Below are 21368 nucleotides of genomic sequence, written 5' to 3' on the forward strand. Positions count from 1 at the left end.
GACTGCTTCCAAGGTGGCTCACTCACGGCTGTGGGCAGGAGGTCACAGCCCGCCTGAGAGCCACAACTCGGCAGCTGGCATCCCCAAATCCGGGAGAGAGAAGCCAGGACACTGCAGTGCCTCGTATGACCCAGTCTCAGGAGTTAAATATGGTCACTTCCCCTATATTCTGTTCATTGGAAGCGAGTCACTGCCTCCAGCCCACACCCAGGGGAAGGGGAATTAGGCACCACCTTCGGGAGAAGCGCCAGTGACCTGTGGACAGATTCTAACCACAATAACACACGCAGACGGTGTTCAAAATTACCTGACTTTTCGTGACCTGTGTATCAGGCAGCGTGGTAGCCTCAGGTGTTCAGAGAATGAGCGAGCAAGGCTTCTGCTCTCCGGGGACGGACTGCAGGAGACCCGTTAGAGAATCAGAAGCGAAATCGTCTCAGCTGCTCGGCTCGGCCTCCAGGGCCGGCGGTGCGGAAAGGCCCGAGGGAACGGGAGGCGCTCTGTAAACTGTGAGGGGCCAAATGGGTGCGCAGGACCGAGCTACAGGGCGTGGGACAACTTGGATCTGAGTTTTATTTTATTTCTTTAACTCTTACGGATCTGAGTTTTTGATGATACTACAAAATATTTGGCTTTCTAAGCCAACCCTCTATATTAATATTAACAAGTGCTGTAAGCAAGCAGTACACAAGCCCCGGGCAACCTGCAGTCTTACAGAGCCCTTTATGTTCCTGTCATTTGTCCAATGTTTGTCATCTGAACCCCTCCCCAAAACTAAGCAGTTGGTGCTCTTGTGGGTGGAACTGCATGTGGGACCTGGGTGGCTCAGAGCTCAGAAGTGGGAAGAGGGTGGTAAAAAGGACCATTATCATTCTGATCCTGTCTATTAAAAGAATAGTGGGCTCAAACATGTTCCCGCACCAGGCCACAAGGTGGTTATACCTCTAGAAAATTAATGAAATAAATTGTATCGGTGGTAACAAAACATCTGCCTCACGGTTTGCTTTGTTTAGATTGGCACCTACGCAGCTTTATTTACAATAGCTAAGGTCTGGAAGCAGCCCCGGTGCCCCTCAGTAGATGAGTGGATGAAAGAGCTGCGGTACGTTTACACCGTGGAATACTACTTGGCCACGAAAAAGGAAATCTTACCCTTTTGTGACAGCGTGGAGATTATTATGCTAAGTGAAATAAGCCATCAGAAAAGACAAACACCATATTATCTAATTTATATGTGGAATCTAATGAACAAAACAAACTGATGAACAAAATGGGAACATTCATAGATACAGAGAGCACACAGCTGTCAAAGGGGGGGTTGGAGGCTGAGTGAAAACAGTAAAGGGATTAAGCAAAACGACAACAACAGTCATAGACTCGGACAACAGTGTGATGATGACCTGAGGGAAAGGGGGGCGGGAAGAGGTAAGAGAGGGTAAAGGGGGCATAGATGGTGCCGGAAAGAGACTTGACTTGGGGTGGTGAACACACAGTGCAACACACAGGTGATGTATATAGAGTTGTACACCTGAAACCTGTATAGTTTTATAACTAATGTCACCCTAATAAACTCAATAAGAGAAGGATTGGCACCCAGTTGTTTGAGAGCGTGCAGGGGTTCTTGGGTGCACCAAGGAGCCTTTCCCCCCACCTCCTGAAATGCCCCTGCCTTCCCCCCCAGCAACCCCTCCCTGTTCCCCTTACAGCCTTATGTTCATCCTGCCTCTTTACTGCTACTTCCATTTCTCTCTTCTGACTGGACTGTTGGAGATAAGTGGGGGCGGGGGAGGGAAACAAAGGGGTGTAGACAAATGTGCAGGGACTGTGTGTTTCACTGATGACCTTGAAGAAGCTACTTCTGAGCTTGAGTGGGACGAGACGCAAACTCTACGGCTAACTTTTGGGCAGGCCACAGAATTCCTTAAAGAGGGGAGAAAGCTTTGGACTTGCTGCCCAGAAGGGTGTGTAGGAACTTGCTCGCTCAGTTTGCCCAGGCTGCCTCTAGCTGAGGATTTTGTGAGGGGCAGCCCTGGGTCTGTTTTATTTGGGTGCCTTGTCCCAGCCCCAAGCCCCCTGCATGGTGTTGAGGGGTGAGTGCATGGCACCCAGTCCCACTCCATTTCCATGACAGCCTCAGGCAAGGGGGCCGGCTCTGGGCACCTAGCTTCATAGATGGGACAGTCTGCCGAGCTGGGACTGGGCGGGGGTCTGACGCTAAGGTGCTCCTGCTCTTAGCTGCTTTGCTCCCTTTTCATATCACATTTGACATGCTGGGGACTGCCACTCTCACTTCCTGGAGAACCTTCAGACCTTTTTTTATTTTTAAAATATATCTTTATTGATTTCAGAGAAAGGAAGGGAGAGAGAGAGAGAAACATCAATGATGAGAGAGTCATTAATCTGCTCCCTCTGCACGCCTCCTACTGGGGATCGAGCACCCAACTGGGCCATGTGCCCTGACTGGGAATCAGCCACGATCTCCTGGCTCCTAGGTCAATGCTCAGCTGCTGAGCCACGCCCGGCCAGGCCAGACCTTATTTTAACCCAGTTTCAGGAGCCTTTTCACATAAATGCAGCTTGAGTGAGGCCGCAGAGGAGGTGGTGGCCAAAGCCGGAGCAGCCTCACGTCACTGTGCTCACCCAGTCACTGTACTCCTCACCCAGAGTTTTATTTTATTATTTTTAATTGATTTTGAGAGAGATTTGTTGTATTCATTTATGTACTCATTGGTTGATTCTTGTATGTGCCCTGGCCAGGGATCAAACCTGCAATCGTGACGTTTTGGGACTATGCTATAACCAATTGAGCTACTTGCATTTTATTTTTTAATTCTATTTCCTTTGTTCCAGGTGAAGGAGGCACCTCAGGAGGCTGAGATTGTGCTCACGGTGTGTCACCCAGCGGTGGCCTTTCAGGAGAGAGAACAGGGACTCCTGGAGGGAGCAGAGGGCTGCGGGCTGCTGGGCGGCCCCACCGACGTGCCTGTGCTGTGCTGGCCCCGCTTCTTCCTGACCGAGCTCAGCAGCCCCTGTGCCTGCAGCCCGCCCCATCTGGAGGGGCGTGTTCCTGTGGCTGAGCTCCGCCAATTCTTTCTTCAACCCCGATTTACACGCACTTAGCAAGAACTACCCGCCATCAAAGGCCTCCGTCCCAGCAGAGAGAAACCCAGCGCCGGGAGAGGCAGAGAGGTGTGGGAGGGCTTGTATTGCCCCTCGCCAGCCTGGGGCCTCTCCCCCAGCTGGGTCCTGATGGTGCCGGGCAGGCCCGGGCCTGGCCTGGAGGCACAGCCGTGCCCCAGGCTCCCAGGAAGGCACATGCGTGGCACGCGTGCAGGCACCGTTCCCAGGCGCGTGGCGGACAGTGCTAACGGCCCACTTCCCCAGCAGGAACCCCGCTCCAGAGCCCTTCCAGACGGCACTCCAGGCGTTACTGCTGCCAGGAGCCAGGGTGGGCAGGCCTTTCCTTGGACACTCCCTTCCTCAGGGCCTCAGCACAGGGCCGGTGGCTTTGTGGCCCACTCAGAAAACTGTGTCCTCCAGGAAACAGCTCTTCCCGACCCTGCGTTCACCCAATCCGACTCGTCTTCCCCAATTTCCAAGGCAGTATATCCCAGTTTGTGAGGTGATCACCCGAAGCTTTGTTGGTAAAGGCGTGCTCACTGAAACCCTTCTGAGCTGTCACTGAAGTGACTTTCAGAGGAGAGGTCTGCTGATTTGTAGGAGTTCTCTAGAGACTTATTTTTGTCAGTGAGAGACCGCTGGATGCTAGGTTGCTCTTTAGACCAAATACATTGGCACTTCTGGGAGTGGGGGGAGACCCAGGTAGCAGTGCTTTTTAAAGCTCCCCAGGTGACGCCATTGTGCAGCCAGCGAGAGTCAAGAACCCCTGGTGAGGTCCTTTCTCTGTTTCTGCACCACACGGGAAAGTAGCTGTGAGTTTCCCATTACTCCACCACACTGTGTAATATAAATACTTTTGAATTCATTTCTAGGCTCAGAATCATTCACGTGTGTGTATATACATGCAAATCAACTTACCTATCTATTCAACACACACACACATACACACAGAGATGGGGAAAATGCCACCAACAAACCCCTCTGCCCCAGCAATGGCGAATCTTGGCCTTCCTGACTTTGTTAAATATACGTGTGTCTGTAAGAATCCAGGGGCCTGGCGAGGGGACACATGGACTAAATCATCTTGGCCAGTCTACCTGAGTTTGCAGGTGGGCTTGATGCCTAATTAGGCTTTTCAAATTTACACAGAACAGTCCTCTCCACCACTGGCTCACCTGACGGCTAAGGTATGAAGACATTCTCCAAGCTAATAACCTGGAGGATGTGGGGCAGGTAGCTATGACCTGTAGTCACCACCCATCATTGCTGTTTGAAGAGCTGCAGCTCAAGCTTAGGGCTACTGGGGATTTTCCCATCTTGGCTGAAAGACACCAGGTGGTGGTAATGATTTTCTCCCCTATACCTCCTTCCCTAAAATACACAATCAGGAATAAATCTTAAGGGGACTATTTATTGGCCACCATGTGTAGCTGTTGTACCAGGTACTGGCCATAAGTGGGTTGGACACCCATGTGCAAACCAATTCCTGGCAAAGAGAAACGGGATTCCCACGACTGATTCAGGACAGCTGTCACGATTCCTCTCCTGGGGCTGACACAGCCACCATACCTGCACAAATCAGGGTTCTGCCGGAAAGGATGGCCCACAGCAGGTCTTCATGCAGGACAGCATGGCTTCCGGAGAACGTTAACAGCTCCCCTTGGACCATGGCTCAGGGCCCATCTCCACTTTTAAACCCCAAAAGCCAGAACGGGGGCGGCAGCCTTAGTCTGTTTCCAGGGCGTAGCCACTTCACAATCTGTTCCCCCTGCCCCGCCCCCCAACACACTCACAATCAGAGCAGAACCATCTTCACTGCTTCATCTCCCCAAAGCTGTCCCACCAGAAGAGGACAGCCCTCTTTTCATGTCCCTATTTCCTCCAAAACTCAAGAAAAGGCAAGTTTAACTACTTTTGGCTCAAGGACTCTCTTAAGGAAAGCAGATTTATTAAATGAGAATCTTCTGTCTTATTTCTATTTTTAAAAAAGCTAAATTAAAATTTAAAAACTTTATTTTTTGAATAGATAATACATGTACATGGTACAAAATTCAAAAGGCACAAAAGGTATACAGTGAAAAGCAATTCCCACCCCTCCCAGAAGCAACCAAGGCCACCAGGCTCCTGTGTCTTCCCCAGAGATACTCTGGCATATGCACCCAGGTGTGTTTGATACACATCTATGAGTGTGGATGTTGATGCACACACACATACCCACAGACACACTTTTCTCCACCCCTTCCTCTTTTTATAAACAAACACTAGTGAGTGTGCTATGAACCTCTTCCACTCCCTAACCCGACTTAACCACGCATCCTGGGGCTCATTCCATGGCAGTACAGAGTGGCTCTGTTCTTTTAATATCCCATTGTATGGAGTCCCTGTAATTTATTTAATGGTTGCATTAGATGGTGGTAGATTCCAACTTTTTGCTATTACAAACAATGCAATGAAAATCCTGTATGTAGGAAAAATTCTTGGAAGCACTGCTGGCTCTTTCAGTTTGTGCACAGATACTGTGCAATCGCCCTCCAGAGGCTGTACAATTCCGGCTCCTGCCAACCCGTCTCTGCGTGCTGCTTTCCACGGCCTAGTGTCATGTGGCTGTCATTCCAACCAGTCAAGGTACCTTTAGATTCTGACACACTTTGAGACAGGACACTCATGACCTCTGACATGGATGTGCTCCCCCCGCCATGGGGAGAAAAAGCATGTCAAAGGTAAATTAGAAACCTGACACCTTTTTCTTCCCAATCTTCAAGGTTTGAGTATAACAAATACACTCTGAGATTCTCTAAAGTTGCTCAATAAGTTGTCTACCTGTTCTCAAACTAAGCACAAATTAGGTGGAAAGTTGAAATCTAAACTTTGCTAATATAGGGGTGCCAAGTTGCAATGAGAAGGTATTTTATCCAACCAAAACCTCCTGACTCTCCAGGCTAGCCAGATGCTGGGGACCGCGGTGAGTGACACAGGCCTGGTCCCTGTTTGTGCTGCTCTCACCCTCCAGAGGGGGGAGCAAGCAACAGCCCTCACAAAGGACTTCGATGCAAACAGTGCCAGCAAGTGCCACCTCAACAGACAGTGGGGAAAGGGCAGAATGTGACCAGGCCTGCAGGCTGACACTGAGTGGATTTGTACAAATATCAGGTCATCAGGGAAAGCTGCTGGACACAACCTTGGAGGGAGCGGTCCAGGAGTGGCAACAAGGGCATGGCCATGGACAGGCATGAGCTTGGCTTGAGGAACTGACGTAGGCTGGCATGAAGAATCCAGTGTCCCCACGCTGTCCAACAGGCTGCAGACCAGCTACTGAACCTCACCTAATGTTTTTACACATTTATTGTAAGGACAGACCACAGTAACATTTTTATGTAGCATCTTTAGCCCATTACCATGTGCTGTATGAAGGAATGCTCTGAACTGGGGGATGCTGACAGTACATCCCACAAGTCACGTCACCTGGTGAGTGCCCAGCCATGGACAGACAATGGCACCTCATCCTACTGGGCTCTTCGGAGTACTGCTCTGTAGTAAGATGTGCCTTTACCTTGAGGTCAACACTGGCCATGAGTAAATCTTAAAGCATGTCCTTGAAATGTTCTCCCTCAGAGCATGTTTTAAGCCAATCATCTATATCTCGGACTCACCCAAGGTAATTGTTACAACTTATTGCTAGTGTAAGGAGGCAGTCAGGTGGGGGCGGGACACAGGCTGCTCACCAACAGACCAACTGACCAACGGATGGTACTGGCGGATGCCGAGGCTGCTGCGCCCGAAAGTGGAGCAGGCTGTGGTGACTCAGTGGAGAGACTCTTAGAGGACTTTTTAGCAATTTCTACTGTGTAATACCCAAGTGGGACAAGAGGCTTCCTTTTTGTCCCTTCATTTTAGCCTTGGAGTAACCAGCAACTAACTTCTGAACATACAGAAGAAAGGAGACCTACAAAGACTTCTCAAAGTAGCAATCTTGTGGATGAGGGCTCTGAAGCAGACCCTTCAAGGAGGCTTTCCAGCACATCTGGCAATGAGGACTCATGGCCCACATCAGACAATGACAATTTCAATTTTGATACCAAGAATGTTGTGAAACCAAGCTTAGCAAAGTTGACTGCTGCTCAGCAATCCAAGAAAAACATAGAAGCAAAATATGCCATTGTGAGACCAGAAAATAGGACCTTATATAAGGACAATAACTTTCACAGTGGAAATGAAGATGTGTTTGAAAACCTTCCCAACACATTAAAGAAGTCCAGGGCTTTTCTCATCCTGCCTTCCCATCACCCAAACCTGTTCTTTAAAAGCTCATGTCTTCAGCAGTCACTGGTGTTACAAAGAAAGAAGCAACAAAACCAGTAAGTGGAAAACAAAAACATGGTATTGATATTATTGAAAGTGCTCCACAAGAGCAAACAAAGAATGACCATTTGACTTGCGCTGATGATACACACAAAATAGAAGTGATAAAATGTCAGCATTAGGATTAGAGTAAGATACAGAATCACCTTGGGATTCTGACAGTTCGTCTGCAAGTCTTCCACAGAAGTATGTTGATCATTTATCTAAAGCTGAAGATAAAAGAGGAAAAATACAGTAAATGGAGAAGTAGAAGATGTGTTTTATATACCTTTCTGCATGAGTGGATCAAGAAATTTTAAGATGGCTAAACTAGAGGATACAAGAAATGTAGGCATAGCAGTTCTCCACACTGATTCTCCTGAAAAATATCCTCACGTGAAAACAAAGAAACATGCCCCAAATGAAAAAAAAACAGGAGAAATTGCCATTAAAAGAACTAAATAAAATGGAGGCAAGCAATCTACCAGATATGATACAAAACAACAGGTATAAGGATGCTCAAGAAACTCAGGGGAGGGATGGGTGAACTCAGTAAGAACTTAAAGAGAAAGTAAGCATAAAAAAGGGACACAGAAACTATTTTTAAAAAGTCAGAAATGAAGAATACACTAGAAGAATCAGCAACAGGTTAGATGAAGCAGAGGACTGAATCCGCTATTTGGAAGAAAAGGTAGGAGAAAATACCCAGAGTAGCAAAGAGAAAAAACAAAATTTAAAAATGAGGACAGTTTAAGGGATCTCTGGGAAAACATCATAGAAGTACCATAAAAAGAAGAATGAGCAAGGGATTGAGAACCTATTTGAAGAAATAATGGCTGAAAACTTCCCTAACCCGGTGAAAGAAAAGGAAACATAAATCCAGAAGGTGCAGAGAGTCCCAAACAAGAAGAACTTGAAGGGGCTCACACCAAGACACATCATCATTAAAATGGCAAAGGTGAAAAAGACAGAATCTTAAAAACAGCCAGAGAAAGACAGCTACCTACAAGGGAGCTCCCATAAAACTGTTGGCCAATTTCTCAACAGAAACACTTCAGGCCAGAAGAGACTGGCATGAATTATAGAAAGTGACTGAAAGCAAAGACCCACAACCAAGACTATTTTACCCACCAAAGCTATCATTTAAAATTGAAGAAGAAATAAAGAGCTTCCCAGACAAGAAAAAACTAAGGGAGTTCATTACAACCAAACCAGTATTATAAGAAATGTTAAGCATTCTTTAAGAAAGAAAGAAAATATAATTGTAAAAAATAAAATGGCAATAAATAAGTACCAATCAATAATCACTTTAAATGTTAATGGATTAAATGCTCCATCAAAAGACACAAGGTAGCTAAGTGGATAAGAAAACCTATATAAATGTTGTCTACAAGAGACCCACCTCAGAACGAATGACACATAAAGACTGAAAGTAAAGGGATGGAAAAAGATATTTCATGCAAATGGAAATGAAAAAAAAGCTGGGTAACAATACTTATAATCAACAAAATAGACTTTTAAACAAAGACTATAAAAAGAGACAAATAATCAAAAAGGGGTAAACCCAACAAGAGGATATAACCCTTGTAAACATTTACGGATCCAGCACAGGAGCACATAAATATATAAAGTAAATCTTGAAGAAAATTAAGGGGGAGATTGACAGTAATACACAGTAGGGGACTTTTAACACAATATCAATGGATAGATCTTCAGAAAGAAAAGCAACAAGGAAACAGTGGTCTTAAATGACACATAGACCAGATGGATTTAATTGATATATTCAAGGCATTTCACCCCATAGGAGCAGAATATACATGTTCTTTTCAAGTGTATATGGAACAGTTTAGGACACCATATATTATGACACAAAACAAATATTAATAAATTTTGGAAGACTAAAATCGTATCAAGCATCTTCTCCTACCACAATAGTATAAAATTAGAAATCAACTATAAGAAAAAAATGGAAAAACACACAAATACATAGAGACTAAATAACATGTTACTAAACAATGAATGGGTGAACAATGAAATCAAGGAAGAAATCAAAAGATGCCTTGAGACAAGTGAAAACATAACAACCCCAAAATTAATGGGACACAGCAAAAGCAGTACTAAGAGGAAAATTCATAGCATTACAGGTTTACCTCAAGAAACAAGAAAAAACACAAATAAACAATCTAACCTTATACCTAAATAAACTAGAAAAAGAAAAACAAAGCTCAAAGTGAGAAGAAAGGAAATCATAAAGATCAGAGTGGAAATAAACAAAATGGAGTCTTATAAAACAATGCAAAAGATCAATAAACCAAGAGCTGGTTCTTTGAAAAGATACACAAGACTAATAAACCTTATTCAGACTCATCAAGAAAAAAGAGAAGACCCAAATAAATAAAATCAGAAATGAAAGATGAAAGCTTTGCCAGGTCAATATATGCCAAGGTTGAGGGTTTGATCCCTGGTCAGGGCACATGTAAGAATCAACAAATAACAAACAAATGCATAAATAAGTGGAACAACAAATCAATATTTCTCTCTTTCTCCCTCTCAAAAATCAATAAATAAATTAAAAAAGAAAAGAAATGAAAGAGGAGACAACTGACACCACAAAAATAAAAAAATATTATAAAAATATTATAAAGAGCTATATGTCAACAAATTGTATAATCTGGAAGGAATGAATAAACTCCTAGAAACATACACTCTTTCAAACTGAATCAAGAACAGAAAATCTGAATAGACCGAATACAGCTAATGAAATAGAAGCAGTAATGAAAAATCTCCCAACAAACAAAAGTCCTAGACTGGATGGCTTAAGGTGAATTTTACCAAATATTCAAAGAAGAACTAACATGTATCCTGCTCAAACTACTTCAAAAAATTCAAGAGGTGGAAAGGCTCCCAAGCTTATTTACTAGGCCAGCATTATCCTTATTCCAAAACCAGGTAAAGATATTACAAAGGAAGAAAATTATAGGCCAAAAATAGATGCAAAAATCCTCAACGAAATGTTAGTAAACTGAATTCAGTAATACATTAAAAATATCATACAAATGATCAAGTGGGATTTATTCCTGGGATGCAAGTTTGGCATAATATCTGCAAATTGATAAATGTGTATCATAAACAAAATGAAGGATAAAAACATATGGTCATATTAGTTGACACAGAAAAAGCACTTGATAAAATCCAGCACACACTTATGATAAAAACTGTCAGCAAAGTGGGAATAGAGGGAACATACCTCAACATAATAAGGTCATTATTATGACAAACCCACAATACAGGGATGTCCGCTTTCACCACTCCTATTCAACATAGTACTGGAAGTACTAGCCACAGTGATCAGACAAGAACAGGAAATAAAAGGCATCCAAACTGGAAAGGAGGAAGTAAAACTTATCATCTGCAGATGACATGATACTATATATAGAGAATCCTAGATTCTCCCCCAAATACTAGAACTGATAAACGAATTCAGTGAAGTCGCAAGATACAAAGTAAATATTCAGAAATCGATTGCATTTTTATACACCAATAATGATCTATCAGAAAGGGAAACTAAGAAAGCAATCCCATTTACAATTGCATCAAAAATTTTAAATATCTAGGAATACATCTAACTGGGGAGGTAAAAGACCCGTACTTAGAAAATTATAAGACACTAAAGAAAGAAACTGAAAAGGATACAAATAAATGGAAGCATGTACTGTGCTCATGGATAGGAAGGATTAACATCATTAAATGTCCATACTACCCAAAGCAATATATTGAGTCAATACAGTTTCTATCAAAATACCAATGGTATATTTCATAGAACTAGAAAAAATAATCTTCAAATTTATATGAAACCGCAAAAGACCCCAAATAGCTACAGCAATCTAAAGAACAACAAAGTTGGAGGTATCATGTTATCTGATATCAAACTATACTACAAGGCCACAGTAATCAAAGCAGTATGGTACTATCATAAAAACAGACATATACATCAATAAAACAGAATAGAGAGCCCAGAAATAAACTCACACCTATATGGCTAATTAATATATGACAAAAAAGCCAAGAACATAAAATGGGGTAAAGGGTGTTGGAAAAATTGGGAAGACATATAAAAATATTAGAAAGCTAGACCATTTTTTTACACCACACACAAGAATAAGCTCAAAATGGATTAAAAGACTTAAAAGCAAATCTCCTAGAAAATTCAGGTAGTAAAATCTCTGATATTTTTCTTAGCAATATATATATATATATATATTTTTAAAATATATCTTTATTGATTTCAGAGAGAGGAAAGGAGAGGGAGAGAGAGAGAAACATCAATGATGAGAAAGTCACTGATCGAGCCCATAACCCGGGCATGTACCCTGACTGAGAATCGAACCCCAATTGCCCGGATCCTAGGTCAACGCTCAACTGCTGAGCCACGCCTGGCCGGGCGCAATATTTTTTCTGATACATCTTCTTGGGCAAGGGGAACAAGAAAATATAAACAAATGATACTACATAAAACCAAAAAGTTTTTTCATAGCAAAGGAAACGAAGGCAACCTACTGACTGGAAGAAGATATTTGCCAATGATACATGTGATGAGTTAATATTCAAAATTTATAAACAACTCACACAACTCAACACCAAAAACACAATCCACTTAAAAAATGGACAGAAGATCTGAATAGACACTTCTCCAAAGAGGACATACAGATGGCCATTAGACCCATAAAAAAATGCTCAATGTCACTAATCAGAGAAATAGCCCAACATAAATGCCCCCACTATAAGAAATAACTTTTAGTTGTTTTGGATAGGTCTTGCCATACTTTCCCAGCAACACAGAGAGGTGGCCTACAGTAACCCCAGAGTGCCACCCACTACTCTTCCCCACCTTTGGACAAATATCCAAATCATCTAACTGCTCAGAAAGTTGTCAGTTAGGGAGTAGGTCCATGAGCTTCTCAACAGGATAATGGAGACGTTCCCCTGAACCTGAAATAATTTAGTCAAACTGCTGTTTCCTTCCTCTGCCCTCCAAGTGCCACCTGCTCTTTGGTAATTTCTTACTTTAACTTCAGAGCCCTTTCAAAATCCACAATGACCATGGTCCAGCACATGGAATTTCATCTCAAATGCTGCCTTCCCCCAGCTCCGGGAGCAGCCATCACTGTCACAAAGGCCTTGCTGGCCCTGGTACAGAATCCAATGACTGCTGTTAAATCCAGTGTGAGATTTTTTTTCAGTCTGTACACATCAGCCGTGCTTAATCAAATACATAAGGGAACTAAAAATGTACATGGCCATCCTGTGACTGTCCTGACCCATTTGCCTACACTATTTAAGTTTTATGGTCCAAACCTACTGACTGGTATGTGTGCAATTTATGCAGAATGAAGTGCAAACCTCACACTGGGGCTTCCAGTTGCTGATCCCTGGTGCCAGGGGAGGAGGAGCTGTTTGGTTTGGACTGCTCATTTCCAGAGGGTAAAGTCAACTCTTCAGCCTCCCCTTTAAGGCCCTCCCCAAAGTCTGGCTCCAGCCCATCTTTCTGGACTGGTCTCTAAAGCCTCTTGCACAGAGACCGGCCCATCCAATGCTCTCGCAATAAGCATGCCTTGTACTCTCCAGACCCTTCAATGTTTAGTCATAGTCGTCTTTATCCAAAATGGCCTTCCCACCTATATGTGCCTATTAAAATGGTGTGACCTCTTCATATGTAGCCCAAAGCGTGCCTCCTCCACGTCTTCTGAGTCTCTGCACACCTCACTGCTCTTTCTCTTCTCTGACACCTGCTAATCGCCTATCACTCTGCGATTACCATGTACTGCCCTGGACTGCAGCGAATGGTGTCTCCTCTCAGAGCTCAGACCACGGCCTGCCCAGAGTATAAGGGACAGGAACGAGGGGATGCACAAGACCATCAGCATGTCGGCTATGACTGAAATGAGAACTAGAGCATGATAAGGTATCATTCTTATTTAAGTCCCTGTTTTCAAGGTTTGGTGACATGAACTTGAGTAGAATGTAGGGATTAAACCAACAGCAGACACTGGGTTTTCTTTCTAGTTAATATGCCATGAAGCCTGCTGGCCGGCACCTTGAGGAGCCAGGAACAAAAGGAACCACAGGCAAGTGAAGGGCCCAAGTGACCAACACTCAACTCACATGGGATGGTCATTCAGCCTTTGTTTACTAAGAAAATCCCAGGTGGCCAAGCTGTATCTGCTCTCTGGCCCACTTGCTGGGTGCCCAACTGCAGGGACTGTGTTTGATAGTTCCATCGCCCTCAATGCTTGCTTGTCAATGGTTGTTCAATTAATATTTGCTGAACCAATGAATTCCTTTTTATTCAGAGTCCATACAAATACAGGTACCTTCATATGTGCAAAGTTACTGCAGAAATAAAAGTTGAATCGACACAGAACACATACTGCCGCATTTCAGCAGAGGATGAGGGGTGTTATCTAAGCCACAATGTTTTCACTGTCTGATTCCATCAACGACGACCATCACAGAGGTGGAACGGAAGCCAACAGGAGAGAAAATATCTGGGGTGTGGAAATCATTACACCTGCATCTCTCCACTGTAGCGTCTGGAACGATTTCACCATCATGTAGTTGATAGATGGCGTTCAAAATAAATCAATGACGTACGACGATGGCTGGGAATTTTCAGGAGGCCTTGGCTTTCATCTTGGACAGCAGCACCTCGTTCTTGCGACCCTCCTGGAGGGGAAGCAGAGAGAGTGTGTACAGAGAGGTGGTGGCTACATCAGCACCCATGTGAGGCCCAGGTGGTCTTGCTGTCCTTCCCCCAGTCCCATGGGAGACAACTTCTTACCAAATGAACTGGCCCCCTAGCACTATCACTAGTATGGTGAAATTTCCTGGCGACATGCTGCCTTTCAATACCAAGACAGCTACAATGACACAGTCTGTCTGTCAGATTGAGAACACGATGACAGGATTAGGCATTGTCTCTCCAAAATGTTTCTGGAAGCCTCAACACCTTCAGGGGGACAGAAGCTAAAAGCAGAGTTACGTGCCAATCTTGGGTTACTACGTGAAGGAAGGAGTGCGGGGGAAGGTCCTTGGAGATAGACTAAGCAGCACAGCAAGCGAAGCAGCAGAAAAGCTCTTACTCTGACAACAGTGAAGGTTAAGAATATCCTTAACTTTAAGAAAGACAGAAATGCATAGAAGACGAGAAATACACATCAAGGGACACCTTGCCCCCTGAAGAATGAGCTGTATGAGATTTATTACTGTACAAGCTGAGGGACATTGCTGAGGGAGGTCACTGTCCCCATCCCCTGCCTGTGTAACCGATGTCCAGTGCACAAGGTCACCTCTGCATCATTTTATACTCTTCTTCAGATATCTTCGAAGGCTTCTCACTGTGTGTCCTCCTGCCCCTTGTTCCCACTGGCCTTGATAGCTCAGGCTACCTCCATCTGCTAGCAGAAATCTCCACCCCTTCCCTGGGCCATGCCACAAGGAGCCCTGCTTTAAACTGAGAGGTGACGTGGTAGTGGGAAGAGCCTGGAGAGATTGAGCTTGAAGTCCAGGCCTCCAGCAGCCAGGCTTCCCTGGAGATCCACTGTTTCACCCTTGAGCCCTCTGCATACAAGACCCCAAATCAGTGTTTCCATCTCCCTTGGCCTAAGTGCTCCCGGCTCTCTGGAGGCCCTTTGCTCTTTGTGCAGCGTCATGGCTCAAGACTGCAATGGCCCTGGTTTTATTAAGACAGATGCCAGTTCACTGTAGGTTTATACTTATCGTTCACCCAGAGCTGGGGACTAGGCAGGCCCTTGGGCTGGGCGTGAGGCTGAACTCTTCTGTCAAAAGTGAGGTGCTCTGACATGTTTTGAGCACATGTTTCTGGTGGTGGTGGTGGTGGTGGTGGGGGGGGGCAGTTAACTTTTCCTGAGGTGGGAAGTGAAAAAAGGTGAAATTGAATAACATCCTATTAGAAAAGTTAAGAAAGTTTTCCTTTTAAAAATTAGTTACCGAGATTTACTTGGGAGAAAAAAACTTCCAGCCCTCACCCCCGAAGTAGGGAGGGTGGGGATGGAACAAGAACAAGTAGATAGTAATATTGTTACAGTACTTTCTCTACTTCTGTGTATCTTTAAAATTCCCATGAAACATAAAACAATAAAATAATGAATAAATAAGTTAGCTTCAATTGTCACCCACCTCACCTTTTAAATGAGGCAAAAATAACTTAGGAGCATGAACACCCTCCCATGGTAGAGTCCTAGCAGGGGTAACTCCGAGTGGAGCAGATGCCCAAGGTTCAGGAAAGCTGCCCAGGCTGTCACCCGGTGGGTGTGAACACTGATTAAGACCCATGCAATCTACTAGAAGCCTTTTGGGAGACTACAGAATGATACATTTCTATTGGACAGAAAAGGTCCTTTAGACATTTTTTTTCTAGAAGAAAAGAGAAAACGTCTCTTTGACTCTGTTTCTTTCCTGCTTAAAACCATAGGGGCTTTCCATGTGCCAGACACAGCACTTCAGCTTACTCAAGATACGCATACACAGCCAGCTGCGGTCACTGGTCCAGGCTACAATTTAAATCTTGGCTTGGTGACCTTGGGAGATACTGTGGTTTAGAGACACAATTAATTGATGTAACACTGCAATTAAGGTGATTTGTGTTGTTTCCTGGCAGACTTGTTATTAACACACTCTTCCAAGGTGAGCGAGACACTGGAATTTTACAGATAACCCAAATCTCAAATTAGAAAGTCTTAATACCAGAGAAGGCTGGAAGTCAGAATGAGAGCATGACTGGTCCCTAAGCAAACCACATGAAGTAAAGAGAACTACTAAGGTGGTCACAGGCCATGTTCTGGACAGTAATACTGTGCTCCACAGGATGAGCAACTATTGCCAGCACAAGTGCTAGGACCAGGATGTGGTGGGAATTCAGAATTCGGGAGCATAAAATCAGCACATGGGGAGGAGGCAGGTAAAGGAGGCAGGACAGAGAAGGTTCTGAGAGAAGACTCCACCCTGGGATGAAAGCCCAACTTTTTAAACTAGTTTTCTACCAAAAATGAGATCTTATTTGGAACTGCAACATGTAAAATATCAGAATTACTCCGGCTGAAGGTATGGGAGGAGACTGGGGAGCCGCAAGCCAGCCACCACCATCACCTCAACACCAAATCACCCCAAATCACCTCAGAGGAGCCTGTGGAAGAAACCTGAAGGTTTGAGAACACTGACATATGGTTGCTAATTTCATATTTTTGCCAAGTAAAATGCTAACAAAAAAAGAACAATGCACTATCACCATTATTTTATGAGGAAGTCAATTTTAACATCAAAAAACGAAAACATGCTTTTTTAAAAAGGTGAGGCCTTTAAATAAAAAACATTTAGGCGCCTGAAGGACATACTACATTTCTCCTCCCTTTTCCCCACTGTGCTTTGGACTGAAGAACACTTAGGCACGGCAAGTACCTGGTCTAGGGGCTGCCTGGCTCTGAGGGACCCACGCTGCGCCTCTGTGGTGAGAATGACTGTCTGAGGCAGCGGAACACAGAAATCTTGATGCATATTGTATCTGAAGGAACTGTCTTCTTTAGAGGTCATCCTAGTCTTCAGGCCCTCAGGGCCTGTAGTGCAAGAATGCACTTTTCCATTTCACTATTATTTGCTTTGACTCTGACAACATATACTTCCCCTCCCCATCTAGTTTTTGTTTCTGCTGTGAAAAGGGCAGTGCTGGCGTTACCGGCAACATGTGAAAGATAGCTCTTGTCTGGGCCTTCCCTGTGAGTTACTTGAATTAAAGGCAAGAGTCCCTGACTGTCCCCTGCCAGTTCACTGCTCTTTCCGAAACTTCAGCTTCAGCTCCAGCTCCTAGACCTGGAACACCTCGCCCAGTCACTCTCTTGTGCTGCCCAGCCTTAGGCCTTTGCCTGGCTGCTCCCTGGTTGAAGGACTCTTCGTCTGTCCATGGCCAAGTCCTTCCAAACTGAGAGAGACCTTTCCTGACCACACATACATTAGTTCCCCCATGGCAAAGACTGAAATTACTTACTTGTTATAACTAGTTTATTAGGGTTTGTTTTCTCACTTGTTATCTGTCTGCCCAAACGGGGACTGACTGAGTCTGATTTATAGCCTGATACCCTGATACACCCCCAGGGGCATGACAGGAGCTGGAAAAACATTTAGTGAAAAGATGAAAGATTTTGAAATGCCCATGAGTAGTGGCTCCCAAAAGTTAAATTACAAAAAGGGTAAGGAGAAGTAGAGAAAGAAAAGATGGAGAAGGAAAGAAAGGAGGTCTCAAAAATATACAAGAACAAAATTATTGGCATGGAAAGATTATTTCCTTTTACTCTGGAGACCAAACACCAGGTTACAACTTTCCTTTGGTGCCTCTGTATTTTCAGAGATCTCTAAACTCACTCAAACTACTTAGGTTAGAATGGGGGTGAGAAATCCCTGGCAATAATGCTGCTGAGATCCTGGGAGGTGGTGAAATAGTCTCCTTCCTGGAAGACCTCTTAAGTAAAGGGCAAACGCCTTTCTTTCTGGAACAGTGGAGAGTAATCCTGCCCAAATGCAGGGAAGAAAAGACTGTGACAAATGGAACTCAGTGACTGCTGGGTGTCCCAGCTGCCAGACACAGTGCTAGATGTGATTGTCTCTCATCTGACCCAACAGAAGCCATCACGATGAAACTGAGGCTTGGAGGGACGAGGTCACTGCCTGAGTGCACAGCTGGTAAGTGGTAAAGGTACAATTCCCACCCAAGCCTGGCACACTTCAGAGTTCACTCTCCTCCTACACAGCTTCTCGAGGTCCCTCCCCGTCCTAAGGTTGAGGGGGAGGGAAAGCTCTAGACCTGAATCTATAACAAATGTCATTGCTAGGTGGCCCTTGAGATGAGCTAATGCCTTTTATGAATTTAATGTGTTTATTCAGTGTTAGGAAAATGAAAAAAGATGTGATGTCTCCTGGAACATTCAATTAGAGCCCCAAGATGGCCTCAGAACAATGCAAACTTGACCTCTCCAGATGCCATGCCTCACTGTCGATCACGCTGCTGACCTGCTACTTCCCATCACCGACCAGTGGAAAACCAATGAAGCTCTGGGTTTTCCAGGCTCACCTGGAAGTGAACAGCTTTACATACCCGGCCAACCTCCCTCTTACCTCCTTGAACTCTTTCACAGTCTTAAAGTATAGCCTCTGTTTTTCCAACAATTCCAAGTACTGGTCATTCAACTGGTCTCTTCTCATTTTGTTCTCCTGCTTCTTCTTTTCCATCTGTTAAAACGTTGTGGGAAATGGTAATGAAAAGACACGTTCTGACCATGGGCTGTTCGCAACATCTAATAGGCAACTATTACTAATATTTTCACAGATTTCCTTCCAGTATCTTCCTTCTTTATGTCATTTCTGAGGCTGGTTTATTCATTTGCATGATATTCCATAGAGGCCCTATTTATTCAGCATTTTTCCTATCATTGGGCACTGACTGTTCCATTTTAGGTTTTTGTGTGACTAAAAATAATTCACAATCAACAGGTTGGTGGTTCTCAACCAAGGGCTAATTTGCCCCCCAGAGGACATCTGGCAGTGTCTGGAGAGTTTAGATTGCCACTACTGTGAGGAAGTGGTGCTACTGGCATCTACGGGTAGAAGCCAAGGATGCCATACACATCCCACACTGCATAGGTGGCCCCTGTATGGCAAGAATGATCCAGCGCCGAGGTGCAGCGGCATGGAGCCTGGGGGGGATGGAAAGAATGAGGGGTCAGGACATTACCTGCCCCAGGAAGGCATCTCCCAGTACACAGAAAGGAGAAGCCAAAGGGAAACCCAGTAAGTTCCTACTCTTTACTCTTAGCAAGAGCAGCTGAGGAGCAGCAGGGCAGGGTGGCAAGGTCCACCACCGAGATGTGGGTTAGCCAGGCTCTGTCCTCCACCCACCTCATACCCCAGGCCATCAGAAGGGACCCATTCGTTCTCTGCAAAGACAGCCTGCCCTGCCTTGGGTAAGTGTCTATGCACAGGCAGGTGTTGCTCACATCACCTCTCATCTTTGTGGATGAAAAGTCTTGTCACTAGTGATACATTTTTTTCTCCTTTGACATCATTTTACTGGTTATTAATGGGGAAGTTAGTATTTTTCTACAGGGAAAGGGGATACGGAGAGATTTCACCCTGGTTCATCACCTGTGAGATGGGAACATAGGTAGCCTGGATGTCTGTCTTCTGCGAGTGCGTTATGACGACAGGTCCCACAGGCAACCCTTTCTTCCACTTGCTTACGTTCTGGCATCACTCACTGGACACTGCCCCAAGGTCCTTAGAGGAGATACTCTAAGTCCCCAGCTTGTTCTACTGCCTTGCCTGAGGACCACTCTGGTGTGATACATTTTTTAAACAGGACCAAAAGCAAGAGACATTTGGAAGTACTCGTGAGGATTCACCTGGTAAGTAGTAGGAACCATAGCTGTGTCTGGCTTATAGTCAGTCAATGAGTCTGCTTGGCTATTGACAAAAGGGCCACATGCAGAGCCACAACGAGGAAAACCCATGCTGTCCCCACACAGGATGATTCTCTGCAAGGTTACCTCTGGAGCTCCCATACCCCTTTCAGTTCCTCTATTTTCTATTCTGACTTCCGAGGCACTCAACATCCTCTCACTTTAGTAGAGTTCAGTTTAGCAACTGTTTGCACTTTCTATAGGAGGCTCCTGAAACCTACAATGCTCTTAAGACCCTAAGGAATCCATCTCTAAGGGCAGAACGTCAGAAACCAAAGATCTAGTGAGGAAATGATTCTGGGCAAGAGAGGAAGGCTGCTGGTGAAGTTGCTTTCCTCATCTGCAACGGGTATAACACCACTCAGGTAGAAGGGTTTTAGGCGGATTAACACAGTACTTGGGACAAAGAAGGTGTTCAACTGTGGGAGCTATTGCTAGGGGCTGCCTGTGGACCAGCAGTGCAGGAGGCCCTGGGAGCCGGCACTGCCCCAGCAGAGACATGAAGATGTGTCCTCAGGATGGAGAGTACACCACCATGGACAACCAGGAGAAGCCTGTTCTTCCCAGGGCTGCTCTTCTCCATCACTAGTATAAAACCTGCCTTATACAAGAGAAGCCACCTGACCTTCATTCTACTTTGCTTAATTCCTTCTACGATCTGTTCCATCTGACGTAAAAACTGGTCCCGGGCAGCAGGGGAAGCCATGGCTCTGAAAGAAAAACCAAAGAAAGTATGATCAGCATACAGGGCTCTGAGTAAGGAGGAGGTGCCACGGAGTCAGCCTCAAACCCAGAGGATGCCCCAAGAGGCCACTAGGCCTTCACAAGTGGGCCTGGGAGGAACCCGGGGATCCCACAGTTGAGAATTCTAAGCTCTGAGGAAGGCATAAAAATTAGCCTGTTTTTATAACTGAATATTAATCTTTTCTTCATTTTTTCTATAATTTTCTTCAGTAACATGTATTTTCTTAAGTTAAAATTTCACCAGAACTGACAAAACTATTTTTCACTCTGAATGACAATAGGTACTGCTTAGGGAAGGAATTCCCTTTAGTTCTTTTTTTTTTTTTAAATATGTTTTTATTGATTTCAGAGAGGAAGGGAGAGGGGGAGAGAGAAGCATCAGTGATGAGAGTCACTGATCAGCTGCCTCCTGTGTGCCCCCTACTGGGGGCCAACCCGCAGGCTGGCATGTGCCGACTGGGAATCACCATGACCTCCTGGGTCCTAGAAACACGCTCGACCACTGAGCCAGCCAGCCGGGCTAGTTTTTTTAAAAAATATATTTTCATTGAATTTTAGAGACAGAGGAAGAGGGGGAGAGAGGGAGAGAGAAACATCAATGTGAGAAACACTGATTAGCTGCCTCCAGCATGCACCCCAACGGGG

The 21368-nt window shown here is 44.7% G+C and overlaps 1 protein-coding gene across 3 annotated transcripts in view; it reads right to left on the reverse strand.

Moving 5' to 3' along the window:
- Nucleotides 1-13776: 13776 nt before the first annotated feature.
- CCDC93 (CCC complex scaffolding subunit CCDC93) overlaps nt 13777-21368 on the reverse strand; it is an 81709-nt gene continuing 74117 nt past the window's right edge. For all 3 annotated transcript variants that reach the window (XM_087819901.1, XM_087819900.1, XM_087819899.1), the window contains exons 22-24: nt 20605-20689; nt 18640-18753; nt 13777-14181 (exon numbers count right to left, since the gene is read on the reverse strand). In XM_087819901.1, coding sequence (XP_087676027.1) covers nt 14128-14181; nt 18640-18753; nt 20605-20689 — 253 coding nt within the window. In that variant the 3' untranslated portion in view covers nt 13777-14127. The remainder of the gene's footprint in view (nt 14182-18639; nt 18754-20604; nt 20690-21368) is intronic.

Source organism: Miniopterus natalensis, chromosome 8 (genome assembly GCF_054644295.1).
Source record: "Miniopterus natalensis isolate mMinNat1 chromosome 8, mMinNat1.hap1, whole genome shotgun sequence".
NCBI classification, from domain to species: domain Eukaryota; kingdom Metazoa; phylum Chordata; class Mammalia; order Chiroptera; family Miniopteridae; genus Miniopterus; species Miniopterus natalensis.